Here is an 18,977-nt window from a genome sequence, read left to right as displayed (position 1 = left end):
GAAGAAGTCGGTTGCTGTTGTTCAAAGTCGATCGTTTTCGAATTGCTCAGTCAGGTTCGACACATGGCTCTAGAGAAACGATAGATCCAAAAGACATCGAGACGTACAGCTTTGAGTTGTGCGTCACAGCGGAGTATCCAATTCTTGATTCGATAGGGTGTGTGAAGGAGTGTCAGCACCGAGGTGAGCTCTGGTTGCATGAGGGTTCGCTCGACAAGCGTTTAAACAGGACGCACCCGGACAAACCCGCTGGTAATCCCAAGCGATTCGTGCAATGCCTTTGCAAAGTCCCAGTGTTCTTTTGTAATCTCTCCAGGATCACCGTATACGTGCCTTGTGGCACCCCAGACTGACCCGGTAACAAACTCGGCGTTGCCAATCTGCGCAACAAACCAACATGAGGCGTTCCTCCAGGCATTGAAATTGGCATTCATAGATAAAGCGAGGATTGTGTCGTGATCTGGCTTCGCTCGATGTTCGGACAACGGCTGATTGTGAAGACCGAGCTCTTGTTTGAGATCCAGGTCTCGGAGACAGTACAGCAGGAGGACACAAACAGTCACACTCTCCGTGATGTCCAGGGATGGTGTGTAGCGCATGCTTTTGACATACGTTGCGAACAGAGTCGTGATCAGGTCGAGGGTCAAGTAGACGGTGGATACGACATGTATTTCGACTTCTTGGAGAGGAATGCTGTCGGAGCCGATCGGTATAGGCGTCTGACGAATGTCGAGCAAAGCCAGCTCCTCGCTGAGGAACTCAAATCGATCAGCCAGAATGCAAAAGGTGATCGATGAAATGTTACACACCATCGCCAATCCCAGCAGATACGGTTGATGGCCGGCTGCAAAGTCGTCCCTTCGTGAACACTACAGAGATTGAATGAAACGGGCTGAGCGTCACAATGGTGAGCTTCAGCTTGGATTCGTTTCGCGAAAGTCTGCGGTGGATTGATGCGGGGAAACTGGGACCCACAACGAGCCTGCGCGCAAAGGTAACCTTTTTGAGGATGTGCTTGATCGGATCAGACGCTTGTGCGCCACGAGCAAACGTGTGCATCCAAGTGGCACAGACTCCCGTCAAGACCGGCCTACAGGTCCCATTTAGTGGCTGAATGAGTTCCAACGCGACGGTGATGGAACGCGCTACATCCTCGATCGCGAAACTCCCGACAAAACTGGGACTTGCTCGCGATCCCTGGGAAGGCAAGACTCCCTCCGTTTAACGCACCGCTGAAGGTTCTCTACAACAGAGTAGCTTACGGAAATGCGTGGAGCCATTGGTAAATCTGGATGCTGAGATGGTCAAAAGAGTGATTTCAGCCCTGTCAGAATATGCTGATGCGGCATGAAAGCAATAGTTGCGCACTGACCTTCAGATATTCGATGAGGTGTCTGATCGATTGGGCAATACTCGCAGCTCGCTCTTGGACTCCCACCTTGAATGGATCTTCAGCGGAATGCCCGTACTCGGCAGCATCTTGCACGAGACAATTGTCCGCCTTTCGAAAGATTCGTATAAACCACTCGACCGATACCGTCCACGGTGAATCTTCGAGAGATCCCGAAAAGTGTGGTTTCAGTTCGCAACCGCCAAGTAGAACGAAGGAGTGGAGCGAGAGAAGGAGTAAAGAAGCTTGATCATTGATTGTATCCCACAGATTTCGCTTCGAATTTTCCTCCCACTCATCATGGAACGTCTTGATCAAGTCGATTGGGATGAAGACGCCTCTCAGCACTTGGTAGTCGATACTATCGTGGGTGAGGTTGCAGGATTCCATCACAGCTGGTGCACGAAGGATACGGAGCACCGCGTGATCCGCTCTGAATAGGTCGAGTCAGAGTAGCCTACGAGTAAGCCGAACAGACCGTGTCACTAGAAACCTACAGAGTCCATTTCTTCTGGATATTCCTGATGCGGGCGATCAAAGCCTTTTCTTTTTTGTCGTTCAATCGCTGGCCATCACAGAGATAGAACAAAATGGGCTATGCCGAACAAGTTGTAAGTGATTATCGCGGACATAGGCTCGCGGGCGACAGACTGATACTCAACGAGATCCTCGTAGTGGAATTGCAGCTGATCCATAGCTCGCATGACCTCGTCTGGAGCTCTGCGATTGTGACCTACAGCAAGCAGAAAGATGGCGCACACGCCGCCAAGTATAGGTTTCTGTGCGTTCAGGTCGTTCAAGCGAAACGAAATCGGGCGCAGACGGGCAGCAACTTGTTCGATGGTTGTGTAGGTTTGGAGTTCTTTGCCCAAGGACATGGTGACGCTAGAATGACTGTTGGGTTACTGAAGAGAAGGAAGCAGTGTACTTCCCACGCGGCAGAATCGCAGGGCGGCACAGACCATCCGCTCGAGCCCTTCAAATTCCGCCGGGACCCGTATCTTCCGCCTACTGCATACTCGGTCGACGGTCACCAAGGAGCAGTGTTCGCAACGTAGCGACAGTGAGATTTTCGTCAGGTGACGCGCTACCTCCATTGAGGAGAGCGAGTCGAGGGGAGTTGCTGGGACTGTCGAGCGCGATCATGACAGCACGGCAAACCTAGCCCTGATTGAGGGGATAGATTGAGAATTGCCTGCATCACAGTGCTACAGAAGTAGCCAATATCAGCTGTATCGGCGTCACGATCGCCAATGCCAGCGGTAAACTCCAGCCGCCTCCGATCTTCCAATCTCCAACCATGATCCTGAACCATTCCTCAGCTCTGTCCTTCGCTACCACCCGCCACAGTCCCCAGATCCCTACCGGAGTGGTGCATGCGAGTGCGACCTGTTGGATCCTCCTGCGAGTCGTTGATCGGTACGGATGTCGACTCGACAACGCGAGGTAAGGCACAGAGAGGAAGTACGCGAGGAACAGGGAGAGACCGAAATTGAGGGTTGCCGTGATCGAGATCAACAAGCCAGATGCGAGGAGGTAGGTCGATCTCAAAGTTTGTGCAAGGAGAAGAGTCTCGCCTCGGGCAGGGAGGAGAGCCGAGAGGAGAAGAGGCACGGCGAGATGCAGGAGGAGCGCCATGGAAGAGAGGTAAAACTCGATCCAGCTCTGAATGGCTTCCGAACCTGTAGTCGGATCGATTCGGAGGACGAGCAACAATTCGGCTGATCCAGCGAGGGTTGCTGCCACGAGTGCCACGAGGAGCTTGAGGATGGGACGAGGCCGCTTCGTATTCTTGGTCGCAGCGGACCAAGTCAACAATCCTTGCACCGTGAGACCCGCTCCGATGAGGATTGGCGCTGCAAGATAGTTGCCAACGGCGATGAATGAGTCGATAGAGGTCATGATGTAGAGGAAGAACGATTGGTGGAACCGCTCGAGGAGGTTGTTGAGGGATCTGAAGGTCGACTCGGTAGCCCTGCGTAACAATTTCATTGTCAAGGAGGGCTCGAGCGATATAAGAGGACAGGCAGCATATTTGCGCAGCTTACTGGCCGATGGAATGGAACCCGTGAGGTCCTTCCGCTGGGTTCGCGAACCAGGTGATCGCGTCGATCCTGTATTTCCCGTAACAACCCTCAGGGCCATGAATCCGTCCATCCGCACCGATCGCGAGTTGACTGAAGAGGTTCTTTGCTGCGTGGTAGTATTGCTCCGCGCGAGGAATCGAGTCGAGATATGCCGGCGGGTCTCGACGCGATGGAGCTCGCAACACGGTCGAAATGCCGACGTGCCGAAGAATGCGTGATGCCGAGTTGATAAAGTCGAGATTCGGCAATTGTCCGTTTGCGCCCTCTATGTAATGAAAAAACTTGGTATCAGCTCGCGGTCCGACGGAAAGGACCGAAATTGACGAGCTTGCCGTAATGGATTCCGACCTGATCGAACGAATGGTGCGGATAGTCCAGGTTGAGGGCAGCCCAGATTGGCCCCGTTGTGAGGCTCAATTGCTCTGCATTGAGGTCTGTTTCCCGGAAGGCAAGGTAAGTGAAAAGATTGAATGACTCGTCGTTAACGTTACTGACTTGATTGAGCGAATCCGTGATAGGCATCGAGCCAAGCTTGCACGCCCTCGACGTGACCGTCCGAGATGAGAAAGATGATGTCTTTTGACCACATGGCATTCTCTGTCCGCGCCCACGATTAGGTCAATATGAGTTGCGCAAAGGAGATCAGAGACGTTCATAGACTGACTTTTGAAGTAGTTTGCCAAAGCGAGCACAGTCGCGACTCCTCGTGTGTTGACTCTCCTCTGTCCGTTCTCGTCCCTCGCTCGACTCCACCAGCTCGCACTCAGGACGAGCGCCTCGGCTCCATCAGTTTTGGGGGCTGGTAATATCGCATAGCTGTTGATTCCATTCACGGTCTGCTCGCGGGAAGAATCGTGTCAGACTCCGCCGACGAGGTCGGGTCTGAGAGCGAGCAAGAAAATGCAATTGACCGAGTTGACCGCGAGCGAGAAAGAGTAGCTTTGCCGCGCCGGCATGTATCCGAGCTTCTCGAATGCAGCTTGTAGATTCTTGGTGCGCCTGCAAACGAGTATCGTCTGAGCATGCTTCGCTGAAATAAGATCAAGCGACTTCGTCGACTACTTACTGCTCTGTCGACACGTCTGGACTCGACCATTTCTTGACATCCTTGTCAAACAAGTCTGCAATGTGCACGTCCGCCCAACTCCAGTACGTGTTGACCTGAGAATCCGCAATCCATCGTCAATAACTTGTCGCATCTGATCAGACAGGCAAACGACCTGACCTGAGCTGGCTGCAATGCGTTCTCGCTGATGTAGTGTCGTCTACCGAGTTCTGGTAGCGGTAAAGCGAGGGTGTACAGGACCCCAGCGAGGAAAAGAAGAGTGCGCAAATGTCCCGCGATTGAGTCGAGGCGAGAGAGAAGCTTGTTGCGCCGAATCAGAGTCTTGCGAACTGATTCGATGGGGTCGACAGGGGACGCCTTGCTACGCGATAGCAGTGCTTTCAACCGCGACGCCATTCTCTCCCAGGTGCCTAGAGGCGAGAGATAGGGATTGCCTGCGGGAGGAGGTCAAAGAGTCAGCTCAAGGTATCTTTGACGGAAGTATCGCTTGTTCCCGCCTATCAGTCCTGATGAGATGTCACGCTTCTACAACCTGTTGTACGTATATTGCGCTCGAGTGCGAGCCGCGAGCCGTAAGAGTCGACTCTCGCTCGCTTCAGCTGCTTGTTCTCTGCTGCCGAGCTGCGATATGGGGAAACACCATACAGAAGGGTACCCTGTACGATCTCATGTGCGGTGCGTGCAAGCGCGATGCCACGCTGAAGGATGTTCACTCACAAAAGTCACGTGTTCGCGGTTCGACAGGCGGACCGCAGCAGCTCTTCCAGGCGTTCTGAACCGGGTCGCGAAGTTGAATCTGTCGAGTCGAAATGTAAGGGAACCTGATTTAGGAGTAACGAGGCGAACAAGATGAACGCTGGACACCGTCATTGGCGGCTGTGATTTCGGCTCGCTCTCTCTCTCTCTTCTCGACCCAAAACGTAGCCATGTCAGACTCGTCAGAGCAGCAACCGACTCAGATCTCTTCGACACTCAAGTCCGCACAAGGTCAGCTGTTCCAGGTCCGTCCCACAACACGCCTCTAAACCCCCACTTGCCTCTCGACACCGGGCGGGAGATTCTTGCATCCTGACCTAGTCGAGGGAGATTCCCTACCTCGTACAGGCTATTGGAACAGTTTCTTCAGATCCTTCTTGGAAGGAACAAGGTGACGAACTCGTCGAACAGGCTCAGAAGGAATCGGAGGAAGCTCGTGCGAGGGCAAAAGGTGAAGCCACTGCTGACCGTACGATCGGCAAAGTACAATCGTACGTCTAAGATCTTGCCTTCTCTCTTCGTGAGAGACATGACCGAATGAATCAAACACCCTCCTCTCGCCGGCGCGGTGGTCACGCTCGAACCTGTGATCATAAGTCTGCGATGACTGAATCTCTTTCTCTCTCTCTTATTCGCAGCGCGTACGGCATGATCACGGGAGATCAAGAGCAGCAAACCGAGGGCAACTTGAAAGCTGAGAAAGGCGAATTCAAATCGTCCCTCGCCGATGGCAAACTCCCCCTCCCAAGTGCCGAGAGGTTGCAAGGCAAACTCGAGAGTGCAGTCGGAATGGTAACTGGAGACTCGGAGAAACAAACTCAGGGCAACCTCAAAGCAGAGAAAGCAGAATGGACGAAAGGTTGAGAATCCTTTGAAGTATATACCCTTTACAGAACGAACAACGACAAACCCCCTTCGAAGTATATAGTGTATAAGCAAACTGCTGTCTCCCGGAAGCTACGATGATTCATTACGCGAGTTTGACTGCGCCCGGATTGTGATCACTTGCCCATCCCCATTCTTTCACTTTCTCCCCAATCCGTCTCGCGTGAGCCGTAGCGTCCGCAGCTGGAGTGCGCGACCCTTCTCCGTCCGCGAACGGATCTGCGACTTCTGGCAACCGTTCAAACACGTGCCCTTGATCACCGTCCTCGTCTTCAGGTCCAAACAGTGCGTCCCGCAAGGCCGACACCGTTTCACTTCTCAGCGCGAGCAACCTTCGAATCTCCATCGCTCGAGTTCTACGACGTCGAGGACCTCGAGGACCTGGCAAGAGTTGTCCATCTTGATCCGGGGTTGAACCGTTCGAGTGGGAACTTCCGAAATCGAACCCTCCCAACAATCGATCCGCTTCCGAGAACAATGCCGGACTCGGAGGTGCGTTGCGAGGTCGTCGATTGTTGCTAGTCTCGGTTCCACTCGCGCTTGTGAACGAAGCAGACATGTGACCTGGATCGGTTTCGTCTTCTTCTTGATCCGTGTTGGGTTCCGACAGGAATGGAGTCGACAGCCTAGGGTGCACAGAGTGCAACAGGTGCGACGCTTCTTCATGTGCGACGGGTGACCACAAGCCAAACAAGACTCTCCACAACGCCAAGAGGCGTTGGAATTGACGATACTGGTTTCTCAAGTGACGTTTTGAATCAGTGGTCGCGATCTGACGAGTGGGATTACTTGTCAAGACTCACGTTCTCATCGACGAGGCGATTGTGGTACGCGACAAAGCAGATTGTGCCCATGAGAGACACGAGGATTGCTCCGCCGTACGGGAGCGAGACCCACAAGAGCGCGCATGCTACGCCGAAGAAAGCGGCATACGAGCCGAGCGCGAGCACGAGCCCGACTGCAACCTTGTTCTGCGCTTGATCTTCTTCGAGCGCGCCGGACGAGGCGTACCGAGTGAACAGGTAAATCGGGAGATGGACGATAAGAGGCAGGAGGAAGAACGGGAGGCGAAGGAGGCACGCCAAAGTCGACAGGCAGATCGAGCTGAGGACTTTCGCTCGAGTGGGTAGTGGATGCGGTACATTCGGGTCGAGCGTCGAAGGGAGAGGGAGTGACGCAAGCGAGAGATGAGAGAGCGAGCTCGCTTGCAAAGTGTCGCGATAGGCATTGAGCAACCGTCGCAACCGCCGAAGCGCCGGGGAAGTTGAAGGAGTTGCAAATAGATCGATCAAGCTGATTGGAAACTCGATGTATAAGCACAGCAATCACCAGGGACAATCGAACGAGAAACGCACCTCTGGTCGATTTCCCGAAGATGGACAAGCGGCAGCTTGCGATCATCCGGCCACAGAATTTTGCGCGCCATCGTGGCCGCATTACGAGATTCCCTGCAGAAGCCGAGACGAGTCAGGTTATGCTGTAAGAGGTGGTCGCGCCATCACATAGGCCTACCAGTCTGGCGCGTTGACCGTCACTTTGATTAGTTCTTCCGAGATCTTGGCAGTCAGGCGCTTGACTGCAGTTTTTGGGCTGACAAGGAACTCTTCGACAAAGGGTTCAATCGAAATTTTGTGTCCGAATCTTTCCGGCAGTAGCACAGCATTAGCATCGCTGACGAGGCCAGATTTTAAAGGTGCCAGACTCACTCCATGACTGCGCTACTCCTGTACTTGGTCTTGTCGCTGTATCCTATTCCGGCGATACAGATGACAACATCTTGAGGCTCTTGATTCGTGAAGCCGCCGTCGGACAGCGCGCGCCGAGTCAGGGGATCCCGGATATTCTTGGCATACTCGAGCGCTGCCCACGAAGCTCCATCTTTGAGTGCTGTCAGGTGTGGTACCGTCTCGCTGATTGCCCGAGCGTGCGCATCGGCAGCGATGTTGATCAGTCCCGGTCTTCTGGCACAGCAAAATGTGACCGGCTCACCTTCCGCCCTCTCCAAATACAGCGACGGCTTCTCCATGCTTGAACGCATCGAATGTCGCTGCGAACAGCTTTTGATTGTCCTGTGTATCAGGGGAGAGAAGGTGAGTCGGATTCTCCTATTTTGGCGCTGAAAGGAATAACCATACTTTGGTCCTGCGATCGACGGGCAAGTTCCCAGCGTCGAGCAATATTTTCTTGGGCAATCCCGGAGCAAACAGCGTCGATTTGGCCCAATAGTGTAGCTTGCGGTAGTGAGGAAAGTAGATGGAGAGCACTGCAACCTGGTTGCGGGGAAGCCAAAGCCGGTCCGGAGGCTGCTTCAGTTGCCTGTAACATGGATGATCTAGGGTCCAGAAGGGAGCGAAAGCTTACGTCTGCAGCAGAGTTCCAATGGTTCGCAACGACAATCATGGGGGTACCCTCATTCGGCACCACTTGTTCCGGGTCGAGTCCGTCATACGATAGGACTTCGCATTTGTACCAGAACGACTCGAATGCGAACCCGGCGAGACCTCGCAGGAACGTGTGAGTAGGTCCAAACCCCATCTGTGGTGGTGAACTGTTGCGGAGAAGGTCCAAGGCCGAGAGCAGGTGCAGGTGCAGACCGGTTCAGGCCGATCCTGGTCGAGCGGTCGCGTGTCCTTTTGATAAGAGAGGAATTGGAAAGCCAGCCAGGTGTGTTACGCAAGGTATAGAGGCAGAGGAAGGCGGAACGAGTCGAGATTAGATGAACCGTCGAATCGATTGTTCGTTGACGCGACGTCAGGTAGAAGCTCTGTCCGCGTCGAAACTGTCGCGAGCTCGCGAATGTCGTCACGTCGCTGCCAGTTGGTCACAAGCCCGGCGGGATGGGGAGGTTGTGAAAGGCGATTGCGATGCGTCGCGACTGCTTACTGCGCAGCAGCCGCGGCGCGCCTGCGCCAAGCCGCATTCTCTCTCTCTCACTGTCCTTCATGCTTGACCTTGGCAATGTAGTTATTTTCCGCTCAGAACATGCAAAACAAGGCAAGGCAAGGCAAGGCAAGGCAGAAAAAAAGAGCGAGCTTGCTAGGAGCGAAGTCTCTTCGTTCGTTTAGGCCGACTTGAGCTCGTTTGCCCCGAAGTCGACCCTTCGTAGTATTCCGAGTCGGAACCATCAGAGTCTTCCGCAAGCTTGCGACCGGCTTCCCGGCGAGATGCGCCTCCTGTTTCGCTCTTGCGACGTCGGCGACTCTTGGCAAGCTCGCCCCAATCGTCTCGCGCTCCACCGTATGAACGTGCGAACAAATTCCAGCCCGCATGGACTAGCGTCAGAGCTTCAAGAGTCAGTACCGCGGTCTGCTGAGCTGAAATAGCAACGGTGCTCACGTTCAGCGGGCACGAATTGTTGCATTCGTTCGCGAATCTGGTCCGACATCCTGGAAGCTCGCGAAGAAAAGACTGCACGACGCTCGCAAGCGAGTTAGCGTGACCGCAGCGCAAGACGACTTCGCAGACACAACTTACAGGTTTCGAGAGGAGAATAGCCTCTTCTCGTTTCCAGGTGATTTGTACCGCGAGTGTCTTTCGAGAAGAGTACGGCAGTCCAGGCGACCTTGATCGGAGGATACAGAGAAAGTCCTTGTCGGGATCGTTCGTCGTTAACTGCGTCGGTCTCGGTCGCGATGCGCTCAGAGAGGCGGCGCAGGAGGGTCGTTGAAGCGTCATAGGTTTCGCCAACTATAGATTGTTTCGAGATTATCAATTGGAAGATTCCTCGGAATGAAAAAATCGAGCTCACCTGAGCCCATTGGCATGGTCAAAGGAGTGAATACCAAGCCATTCTCCAGCTGTGCAGCATGGCGCGTCCGGTTCAGCGAGACCAGCGCAAACCTTGCTCGAGCTTAGTGGAATTCAACTTACATCCACTTCCATAATGGTAAATCCCGTCAGACGCAGACTCGAGCGTACGACGAGGCTGCTGCAGGAAGACTCGCTCAGGAGCGGAGACGCCGGCGTCTTGCGACCCTTTTTGCGAGTTGTAGGGTTCGACCATCGCAGTCCAAGGTAGCGCTTCTTGCGCGGATCAGGGATCTTTCTTGCCGCAGTAGATCAGGAATCATGCCGTGTAAGGATCGAAGCTGCGAGATACTCACGTCTGCCCGAAAGAATGCCTGAAAGTGTGTCCAGCTGTCGACTGCCAACTTCTCCATCTGTTCAAAGTTGATTGCAATCGGATCTTCCCCTTCAAGTACGTCGGGCACTGCGAGTGCCGAGAGAACGCTCGTGCGGAAGAATTCGAAGCAGATCGTTTCCAGCCTAGACAAATCATCTGCAGCAATTTCTGCGATCGAATGAGTGTCGCTGCCGGGGTTCAAGCTCGTCAGCATGGGAACATTGCGCTCGTATGGCTCGAGAGTTTCTTACTAGACCAAGTCTTGAATGGATCCCATGCGAGCGTGCGAGAAAGAGCAATTGCGGCGACCGTCTTCAAAGAGCTCTGTAGGCAAGGATCGCTCAGTGAGATGTCCTCGATCTTACGCGGTCTTAGACTTACCCTTGCACCTCCATTTGCCCACACTGCACGTCGCCGAGCGTCTCGATAGTCAAAATATGTTGTAGCAAAGAGGAAGAAAGTACTGAGAGACTTACCCGAGTCTTCCACCTCCACCGCCATCATCGGAACATCGACGGTACAGCGACGAGCAGCGCGAACATATCACTTCAACCGAGAATTTCACAGGACGATCGGGGTTCTCGGGCCTCAGACTTCCGGTCGCGATCTCGCAACGACACACGTCGCAAGTCAGGAGTCCCGCCTCGTCCGCATCCCATCGAGGTCCTTTCTTTGCCTTTGAAGCCGGTTTGCCGAGTCTAGATCTCGTAGTCTCGACCTGCACGCCTTCCTCGCGGTCGAGGAGCGCTGACAAGGTCGAAGCGTATCCGACCGAGACGGATTCCTCGTTGTGAACTTGTCCGTAGCTACAGCCGGAACACGTGAAATCTTGAGCAAATTCGATGTCAAGGTCGTCCCTCTTGCCCCTCAACTGAAGGGTAGCGATCGTGTTGTTGCACTGTTTGCAGGACGCAGAGATCTCGTCAAAAGAAGATCGAGCTCGAGCGCCTCCTCCAGAGACTGGCTTGCTTTTCACAGGTCGAGAGCGAGTCGCCGAGGGCAAGGAGCTCGCTGAGGGGCTCGGACTTGGCAGTGCCGCGTTCCTTGCTCGACGGCGAGCGAGGCCTGACGAGACGACTTGCTGAAGGGGGGATCGAGCTGCGTCCAATGTTGACGGTGACTCCCCTTGAGCGAGCGAGATGGGCGTAGCAGACGGACGAGTGGCGACAGAGAAGGTGGATGCAATAAAAGGGCTGATGTTTGGTGTTGCCGCATGTGCAGGACAGTAAGCAAAGTCGTTGTCGACGGTCGAGCTCGAGACGTCGCGGTGCCATTCTGTCGGATTGAACAAGCCGCTCGCTGGAGGAGCTTCGATCGGTGGAGTGAGCAGGAACGAGTGCTGCGGGTCCCGACGAGTGGGCAGAGCCGAGAACGGGGCGGCATTTGGATCGACAAGATTAAGGTGCAATCCGGGGGAGGCCGTGTGCGAGACCGACGTTGCATTTGCCCACTGCGAAGCAAGAGTCGAGAGCTGAGAGTCTGCTGGTCGAGGCGCGTTCGAGTCGAAGGCGCTCCGGGAGATGGACGGAAAGTAAGACGAGAGTGTCGAACAAGAGAAGGTCGAATCAACCGACTCGGCGACATGCCCAAGCGGACTCGGGACGAAAGGATTCGAACGGTGCTTCGGCAGGGGCAGCGTTGTGTAGTGTTGTAGGACTTCCTGGTGCTGATACAGTGCGTAGGCCGGAAGCGGCGAGATCAAGTCAGGCGGGAGGTCGTGCTCGATCTGGAGGTGCTCGTCAATTGGTTGGTAGTATTCCCTCCCTTGACCGAATGCATCCTCCTCGGGAAAGACCTGGTGCGGGTCAAACGGGACAAAGGCCGCCATCGATTCCGTTTGTTCGTCGGTCTTGCAAGCTTCTACAGCAAATTGGTCGTCGCTATGATCGTCGTCTGTCACGCGGTTCGCCTTCGCGACAGCTGCGAGAGTGCTGGAGCGATACAGTGGAGCGAAGGTATCGGTCAGGAATGAGGTGCGGAATCAGCGAGCGAGCGAACTCAAGCGAACTCAAAAAGTTCCAAACGCATTCGAGCTCCGAGTGCTTTCCTGCGTCGATTGCTTGCGCGCTCCTCTTCGCGTATGTGGCGCCGGGCCCTGTGAGGCTTTATTCGCAAGGTCGTCATCTACAGTCAGTCGAGATCATCTGGAGCAGCTAGGGCGTAATCCCTGGGCAGTTTTTTGAGCTGGTACCGCCCGGCAGGAATGTAAAATGTTCCGGATAGTAGACCGGGAAATGACCTTCTCGCCCTCGTTCCCCTCGTTCCCAAGGTTTCCGTGCGGCCTGCACTTCGCAGTTGATTTGCCACGCAGAAACCGCCGAGAGTCCGGGACGATTGCCCGCACAGGAGACGAAAAATTGAGATCGTCTGCGGATCTTGTCGCGATCTCACGGAATGATAGGCACGGGTTTGAGAGCCCCTCCGTCGTTCGATAGCGGCTTCGGACACAACCCCGAGAATCCTTTGAGAGCAACCATGCGAACTGCTTAGCAAACACTGCGGCACAGCACAAGGTAGTGCTATCATGTCTTAGCGATCTACAACCACGACCCGACGAGCCGAGCCGAAGCGAGAGCTACGCGAGGGAGCAGAAACACCCGAGGACAGGCGACCTCCATTGATGACGATCGAAACAGGATCATAGCGCATTGTAGAGGCAGAGCAGGTGAAAAAGTGGGTATCGAGATGATACTGCTCAGAGAATATTACGAAGATGGTACACGACAGGACAAGTGGAAAGAGACAGTGTACAAGAGGTCTTGGGAGGTTATCTGTCGGGTATGGTGGCGAGCGCACCGCCGGAAAGAGCGCCGTTGCGCACGTTCGAGCCTCTGCCGAGTCGATTCGCGCTGCCTTGACTGCGCTGCAAGCTTCCCCGGTTCGACTTGAGTTGCTGACGTTGAGCTTGTTCCGTCTGTAACCGTTGCATGGTCGAGAGCTGCGTACTCAAGAAATCCGTAGTGCCGGGACTGTGCGGGAGCGAGACAAAGGGAAACCGATCAGCACGCGGGTCACCCGAAACAAAAAAAAAAAGATAATTTCTTGGCGCAGGAGCGCAATCATGGGGAAGTCTAGGACGTACTACATTCGCAGGATGCGCAAGATCATTTCTCCCGAACTGGTCACTTGTTGCTTCTTCTCGATCTTGCGCGCTCTGATCGTACCGAGGTTGCGCTGGGAATAGACAGACTTGGATCGGCTCAATACCGAGTCCGACTTGGTCAGGAAATGACGTTGCACTGTGCGGAACAAGCGAGCATGTGGTCAATCTCGAGGTACCGGAAGACGAGTTTGCGCTCGACCTACTGGTCTCGACAGATGCACGCATGAGATCGTCCGGAGTCCATTCGTAATACATCCGCGCTTCAATAAGCTCTGCAAGCGAAACAGGCGGGTCAGTTATATGTGTCAAGTCGAGGTGGGCAGGGTGGACGAGCTCACCGAGGTATTTCGCATTGCGAAGGTCTTCGAGGGGTACACCGTCACCTCCGCCATGGAAAAAGTTGACGAGGAACTGATCAACGAGCATCATACAGGATGAGCTGAGCGTCTAGGGCGAGTGAGCGAGAATGGAAGAACTGACTCCGAGCCATTTGTACACGACATCGACTTCCTTCTCGCTCAATGGCCGCATCTCGGTCGGCCGATCGCTCAGAGGAGGCACAAGGAGGGCCTCGACTGTAGTCAGGATCTCCTTCCACAATCGAATAGAAACCAAATGCCAAGCTGTTTACGCCCAGTCAGCACAAAAACCTGTCAGTTCAAACATCATCGAGAAATATCTTTCAAGGCAGACTTGCCATCAGGAGTGAGCGACTCTTTGAGGGTCGCAAACGTGACATCAAAGTAATCGAGCAAGTCTCCGATCGCGTTTTCAATCTCGAGGTCAGTCAAAGGTCCTTTGCCCTTCTTCTTCTGCTCGTTTCGCTCGAGGGTGACCGTACTCGGAGCGTTGGGATCGTGTACAGGTGGGATCATGAGGGTATTGGTTGCCGTGTTGGTCGACGAGGCGAGCGCGTCTCGCACGTAGGCATTCAGGTTCCGAACTCCTTTGTCGAGATTGCCCCGCACCTTGTCGAGGTCGGGCAGGTTGTATCTCGACGTGTTCAACAGAGATTTGAGGTTCGAGTGGGAGATGTAATGCCGCACGAAAGGTGACATCTATCAAATGGCAAGGATCCGATAACCATTCGTCAGTTTCCCGAGAATCGAACATTCGCAATGAGTGGGAAATCCTCTGACCTTGTCGACCATGGTTCTCACCATGTCCCCTTCAGCACGCTTCAAACTTCTGAACGCTCTACCGAAATAAAACCGAATGTCGTCCTTCTCTCCCTCCATCGAAACCCTCATCAACAATCTCGCATCGAGTGGTTGTCGACTCTGATCTTCCAACCTGAACCAAACATCCTTTGCGAGGAAATCTGAAAACTTTTTCGGGTCGAGGTGAACGTACGCGCATCCTATGTGATCGTGGTGGTCGACCAAGTTTCGATTGTACACGGTTGCACGTAACCACAAATCCCCTTTGACTGACACGTCGATTGTTTCGTCCCATCTTGGATCGTTCGTCTCGTACAAGGTTCGAGTTTTGGCCACTCGGTACCCCGCCGGATCGGACAGGATCAAGAACGGGTCGAGTTTCTTGCTGCGCGAGTTGCCCGATGGAGGTGACAAGTTTTCGCACAGGACAATTTTGACTGTGAACAGGAAACGGGGTGGTGCCGGCGGATGTTGTGAACTCGGTAATGGAGCGGGAGTGTTGACTTCGACGACGCGGGAGACCTTGTCGGCGTCGAGCGTGTTGTACATTGTATCGAGGAGTCTTCGAGCGGCTTGAATGTTGTTCAATTTAATGCAGCTCTGTACCAAGACATTCAGTCAGACGGTTTTCACGATTTGGGAATGCGACAGGGGAGACAATACTCACGGCCGCCTTGAATTCGAAAGGTTCGACCTTCTTGTCTCCCTGTACTGCCATTTTGGCTTTCGTGAGCCAAGCCGAGGGTCTCGCAACGTCTTGATCGAGAACCTCTTCAGGTTTGCGAGGAAACATCTCGTCGATGAACATGGCCTCGAGCTGATTCGAATACTGCTCGATCGATTTCGCGATCGTCTACAGAGTATCCCGAGTTTGAGTTCCTCAAGCTTGGAAAGCGGAAAGGAAAGAACGCAAAACAACTCACTCGCGACAAGGCCGTGAGAAACTTGGCATGGCCGTATTCGTCTGGCCATTCCAACCCCAAGATGAATTCGACAGGCGCTTTGCAACTCTCGATCAAATCGACGATCGAAGAACTGTGCGTGGCAGTTTCTTCCGGTTCAAACTGTTGAGCCCGATCGTGTGAGCAAATCGCAAGTCCCGCTAGTGATTTCTGTCGGAATCAGAAAGGGGCGAGGAAACCTTACGGCATCTTTTGAAATCGCTCGATTGACCCATTCGCTCGTTTGTGTATCCGTCATGCCCAACCATTTTCGAACATACGGTTCGAACCATGCCGAGAAATCAATCTTGAGCTCTTCCCTATAATCGAGCCGCGTAATATTAACAAACAATCGTCAGTCAAAGAGCGCCGGGGACTGTAAGAGGAGAGTTGTGAACTTGCTCTGGACAAAACGCGTGAAACATTTGTTTCAGCTCCTTGACGCGATGGTACAGTTCGAGCAGTTCGCCGTCCGTGACATTTCCTGTACCTCCTGACTGAGTAGACGATGCCGTGGTCGAATCTGTTGGAGTCGGAACCGATGCTGCGATGGTCGAGATCTTGGAGTGGTTGAGATGCTGGACAAACAGTGGACCAGTGACTGATAGGAACAAAGCTGGCGGATCGATTTGCCTAGAAGTGAGAGTGCGAGTCGGATCAGACGATGAAAAAACGGCATTCCTTCCCAAATCTGGAGGGGGCCAAGGAGGGAAGACAAGCTTACGCGCAGATTTTGTCCGGAAAACATTGATCAAACCCTTTCACTTCATCTCGAATCCATTCCAAAATTCTCAACCAGATTTCAACCTGGTTCGCCTGACCCTGACCCTGACCCTGACCTTGAGAAGTCGAATCGTAACGAGGAACCGAACCAGTCGAGTTGAATTCAAACTCGAGAATCCTTTCTTCCCACGTCATGGCGACAAACTTTTTCATACCCAGTTCGAGCTCGTTCAGAGTCGTGATCAATCCGGAACCAATCCCGGAAGTGTAGATTGGGTTCTTTGAGATTGATTCGAGGTGGGGTAGGAGAGACGAGAAGGCGAGTTCGGGAAGGATGCCTTGAAACACTTCAAAGAATCGAGTCAACAGAGTGTCGAACGTGGTCGACAAGGCTTTGAACAAGATCAATCTCTGTGAGCAAGGGTCCCCAAAGGGGTGGTACATCAGTAATGCGTGACGGAGAGAGAGATTCCGGGGCTCACATCGTGTATCGGCCATCGCCAGTACCTCCATTTCTCTTCAACCCGTTCGAGTTGTTCGAGTCCTTCTCCGACACATTCTTCCGGTACTCCAAACCCTTTGTACAACCCTGCGACGAGGTTGACAAAAGTTGCGACCCTTAATGTCGAAGGGACCCTCCATCTCGTTTGGACGAGGGTGAGTAACGCTTCGTGCAAAGGAGACAAGATTGAAAGCGAGACATCTTCGTCGGGTGGGAGGGTCGACATGAGGGAATAGTCGTGGTTCAACAACAGTTCGTACAGGCGTTGGAACTTGTGCATCGGATCTCTCGGAGGCAAAAACGTGAGTAGTCCTGCCGATCCCGGATCATCCCCAACTCCGCCTACGAGTTGCCAACTTTCAGTGTCGTCGTCTTCGTCGTACGTACTGTTTCTTGGATTCGGAGCGACGACGGTCGGGGTGATTGTGATGCCGCCCTTGACCCCGTTCTGTACGAGGTCCGGGTTCCGAACCGTCATCTCGAGCAACAACTCTTGCACCTGATCCGTCTCTTGCTTCTTCCAACTCTGAAACGCCTCGAAACTCTCGAAATCTTCTGGCAGGAACGGGTATCGACTCGTCGTGGTCGTTTGGCGCGTCCGAGTCGAAGGAGGTCGAAGCGATTGAGCCGATGACCCCGACGAAGCATCGGTAGGAGGGGGAGGTGCGGTCGAAGAAGACAGTGCCGCGACAGTGTTGATCATCAGTTTGAGATCGTTGAAAGCAGCCTGTAGGATTTAATGCAACACGCAGGGTAAGAGAATGTCCAGGTTTTTGGAACAAGGATCGGGGACTCGCCTGTTCTGTGCAGATCCGTTTCAGACTGTCGACGTCTCTGCGCAGCTCAATGTCGGTCTTGCCAAACACCCGTCCGAGGGCTTGCACGAACGGCATCTCGTTGAGGTTGACAGACGGTTGCGGCTCGAGACTCGCGCGCGTGCCCGTTGAAAGATTCGGCGAATGGAGCCCTGATGACGCGGGTTTCGCAGGGAAGGGTGCAGTGGTAGATGCCGATGCCACCGAGAGGTGACGTTCGTGGTAGGTTGTCGAGGTTGGAGAGTGCGGGGTCGCGGCGGGAGGGGGCACGAGTTTGCTGCAGTACGTGTCGAGCCGGTGTACGAGCTCTCCCGGAACGCGGCTGCACGTCTTGAGTCCATCGCGGATCATGCCGACAAACTCGCCGACTTGACGATTCAGTTCGAGTTTCCACTCGTCGCCTTCACCCCCGAGACGTTTCTTGAGGATTGCGGAAGCGGTCGTGACAAACATGAGGATCACTTGCTCGATTTGACGGTTCTCCTTGAGGTTCTTTTGGAACGCAGCCTGGGCGTACGTGCCGTAAAAGGCGCCGATCGTCTGGCGAAGTAGTTGGTCCTGGTACTTGGGGTCGAGCCCTTTCGCGACTCGCTCCATCTTGACATCGAGCATCTTGACAAACTCTTTCGGGAACCTGCTCGATTTGGTCGCGGACGAATCCTTGAACGTATCGGCGAGGGACAAGAGGGCATTGGTCCATCCCTCCTGCGGACGGATCGAGCCAGTGACCGAATTGCGAATCGAAGGTCTCGCGAGGGACGCTGCGGTTGTGGTCGTGTTGGATCTGGTGAGGCCTGCGCCGGCGAGCGGGGTCGAGGTGGCACTCGAGGCGGTGTTGGAGTGCGGGTCGCCTGTACGTGCACGCGCTCGTGAGAGGACATGGTCTAGGAGGGCAATCCGGAGCGAGTAGTGATACACGTCGTGGTCTTCGCGCGACAGGCGAGTGGTTGCTACGGTCGACGGTGCAGGCGAACTCGATCGGGTCGTCATAGCGGGCCGGTCTCGACTGCGAGGCCGACAGACCGCCTGCTTGCGCTACTGACTGCTACGACGCGTTGTTGGAGCGTCGCGTTTCCGAATCCGGGCGGCACGAGGCGGGGTACGAGGAGTGGGAGGAGAGAGAAGCGATCTCTCAACATGCGCCAATTGGCACTGCGACAGTTCCCCGACAGAGATGGGCAGGTCCCAGCGTTCTCCTCGGAACCAAACTGCGCGCTTGGCTGTTCCTGTGAGAGCAGTGTCGAAGCTCGTTACTCTATGAGACGGGGCCAGAGCGGAGCGAGGACCGGCGCAACCACCCCCTGTCCCAAATTCGCAAACCGCCGTCTCCTCGGCTGCATCGTTGTGTCGGTCGACCCGCACGTTGCATCCACCCGTTCGTCTTTCTACCTCGGCCGTAGCCTGTCGAGCACAGACTCTCGGATCA

The 18,977-nt window shown here is 54.3% G+C and overlaps 5 protein-coding genes across 5 annotated transcripts; 1 reads left to right on the top strand and 4 right to left on the bottom strand.

The window, feature by feature from the left end:
- Nucleotides 1–2,590: 2,590 nt before the first annotated feature.
- Nucleotides 2,591–4,939, bottom strand: GAA1 (GPI-anchor transamidase subunit GAA1; the record flags this gene model as incomplete). Its single annotated transcript, XM_076677507.1, has 8 exons — nucleotides 2,591–3,365; nucleotides 3,439–3,742; nucleotides 3,810–3,911; nucleotides 3,973–4,074; nucleotides 4,142–4,313; nucleotides 4,389–4,476; nucleotides 4,544–4,638; nucleotides 4,703–4,939. The coding sequence occupies 8 exons, from the start codon at nucleotides 4,937–4,939 to the stop codon at nucleotides 2,591–2,593; spliced, it is 1,875 nt and encodes a 624-aa protein (XP_076535205.1).
- Nucleotides 4,940–5,469: 530 nt separating this feature from the next.
- On the top strand, nucleotides 5,470–6,163 carry JCM15063_002406 (uncharacterized protein; the record flags this gene model as incomplete). Its single annotated transcript, XM_076677506.1, has 3 exons — nucleotides 5,470–5,544; nucleotides 5,648–5,790; nucleotides 5,938–6,163. The coding sequence occupies 3 exons, from the start codon at nucleotides 5,470–5,472 to the stop codon at nucleotides 6,161–6,163; spliced, it is 444 nt and encodes a 147-aa protein (XP_076535204.1).
- A 106-nt stretch (nucleotides 6,164–6,269) lies between these two features.
- JCM15063_002405 (uncharacterized protein) lies at nucleotides 6,270–8,719 on the bottom strand (the record flags this gene model as incomplete). Its single annotated transcript, XM_076677505.1, has 8 exons — nucleotides 6,270–6,917; nucleotides 6,988–7,477; nucleotides 7,540–7,632; nucleotides 7,697–7,825; nucleotides 7,891–8,094; nucleotides 8,174–8,253; nucleotides 8,320–8,454; nucleotides 8,546–8,719. 8 exons carry the CDS (start codon nucleotides 8,717–8,719, stop codon nucleotides 6,270–6,272), a joined length of 1,953 nt encoding a protein of 650 aa, XP_076535203.1.
- Nucleotides 8,720–9,220: 501 nt separating this feature from the next.
- Nucleotides 9,221–12,135, bottom strand: JCM15063_002404 (uncharacterized protein; the record flags this gene model as incomplete). The annotated part of the gene is made up of 9 exons (XM_076677504.1): nucleotides 9,221–9,456; nucleotides 9,521–9,592; nucleotides 9,659–9,871; nucleotides 9,933–9,981; nucleotides 10,055–10,225; nucleotides 10,288–10,495; nucleotides 10,559–10,631; nucleotides 10,689–10,711; nucleotides 10,784–12,135. 9 exons carry the CDS (start codon nucleotides 12,133–12,135, stop codon nucleotides 9,221–9,223), a joined length of 2,397 nt encoding a protein of 798 aa, XP_076535202.1.
- Nucleotides 12,136–13,074: 939 nt separating this feature from the next.
- Nucleotides 13,075–18,541, bottom strand: JCM15063_002403 (uncharacterized protein; the record flags this gene model as incomplete). Its single annotated transcript, XM_076677503.1, has 14 exons — nucleotides 13,075–13,276; nucleotides 13,390–13,546; nucleotides 13,614–13,682; nucleotides 13,749–13,821; nucleotides 13,891–14,033; nucleotides 14,108–14,468; nucleotides 14,571–15,170; nucleotides 15,238–15,423; nucleotides 15,494–15,634; nucleotides 15,717–15,831; nucleotides 15,914–16,144; nucleotides 16,236–16,645; nucleotides 16,717–17,463; nucleotides 17,534–18,541. The coding sequence occupies 14 exons, from the start codon at nucleotides 18,539–18,541 to the stop codon at nucleotides 13,075–13,077; spliced, it is 4,443 nt and encodes a 1,480-aa protein (XP_076535201.1).
- Between the last annotated feature and the right edge of the window lie 436 nt (nucleotides 18,542–18,977).

The sequence above is a fragment of the Sporobolomyces koalae genome (genome assembly GCF_050403365.1).
Source record: "Sporobolomyces koalae JCM15063 DNA, S_koalae_JCM15063T_v1_ctg9, whole genome shotgun sequence".
Classification (NCBI taxonomy): domain Eukaryota; kingdom Fungi; phylum Basidiomycota; class Microbotryomycetes; order Sporidiobolales; family Sporidiobolaceae; genus Sporobolomyces; species Sporobolomyces koalae.
This window is presented reverse-complemented; position numbering and strand designations above follow the sequence as displayed.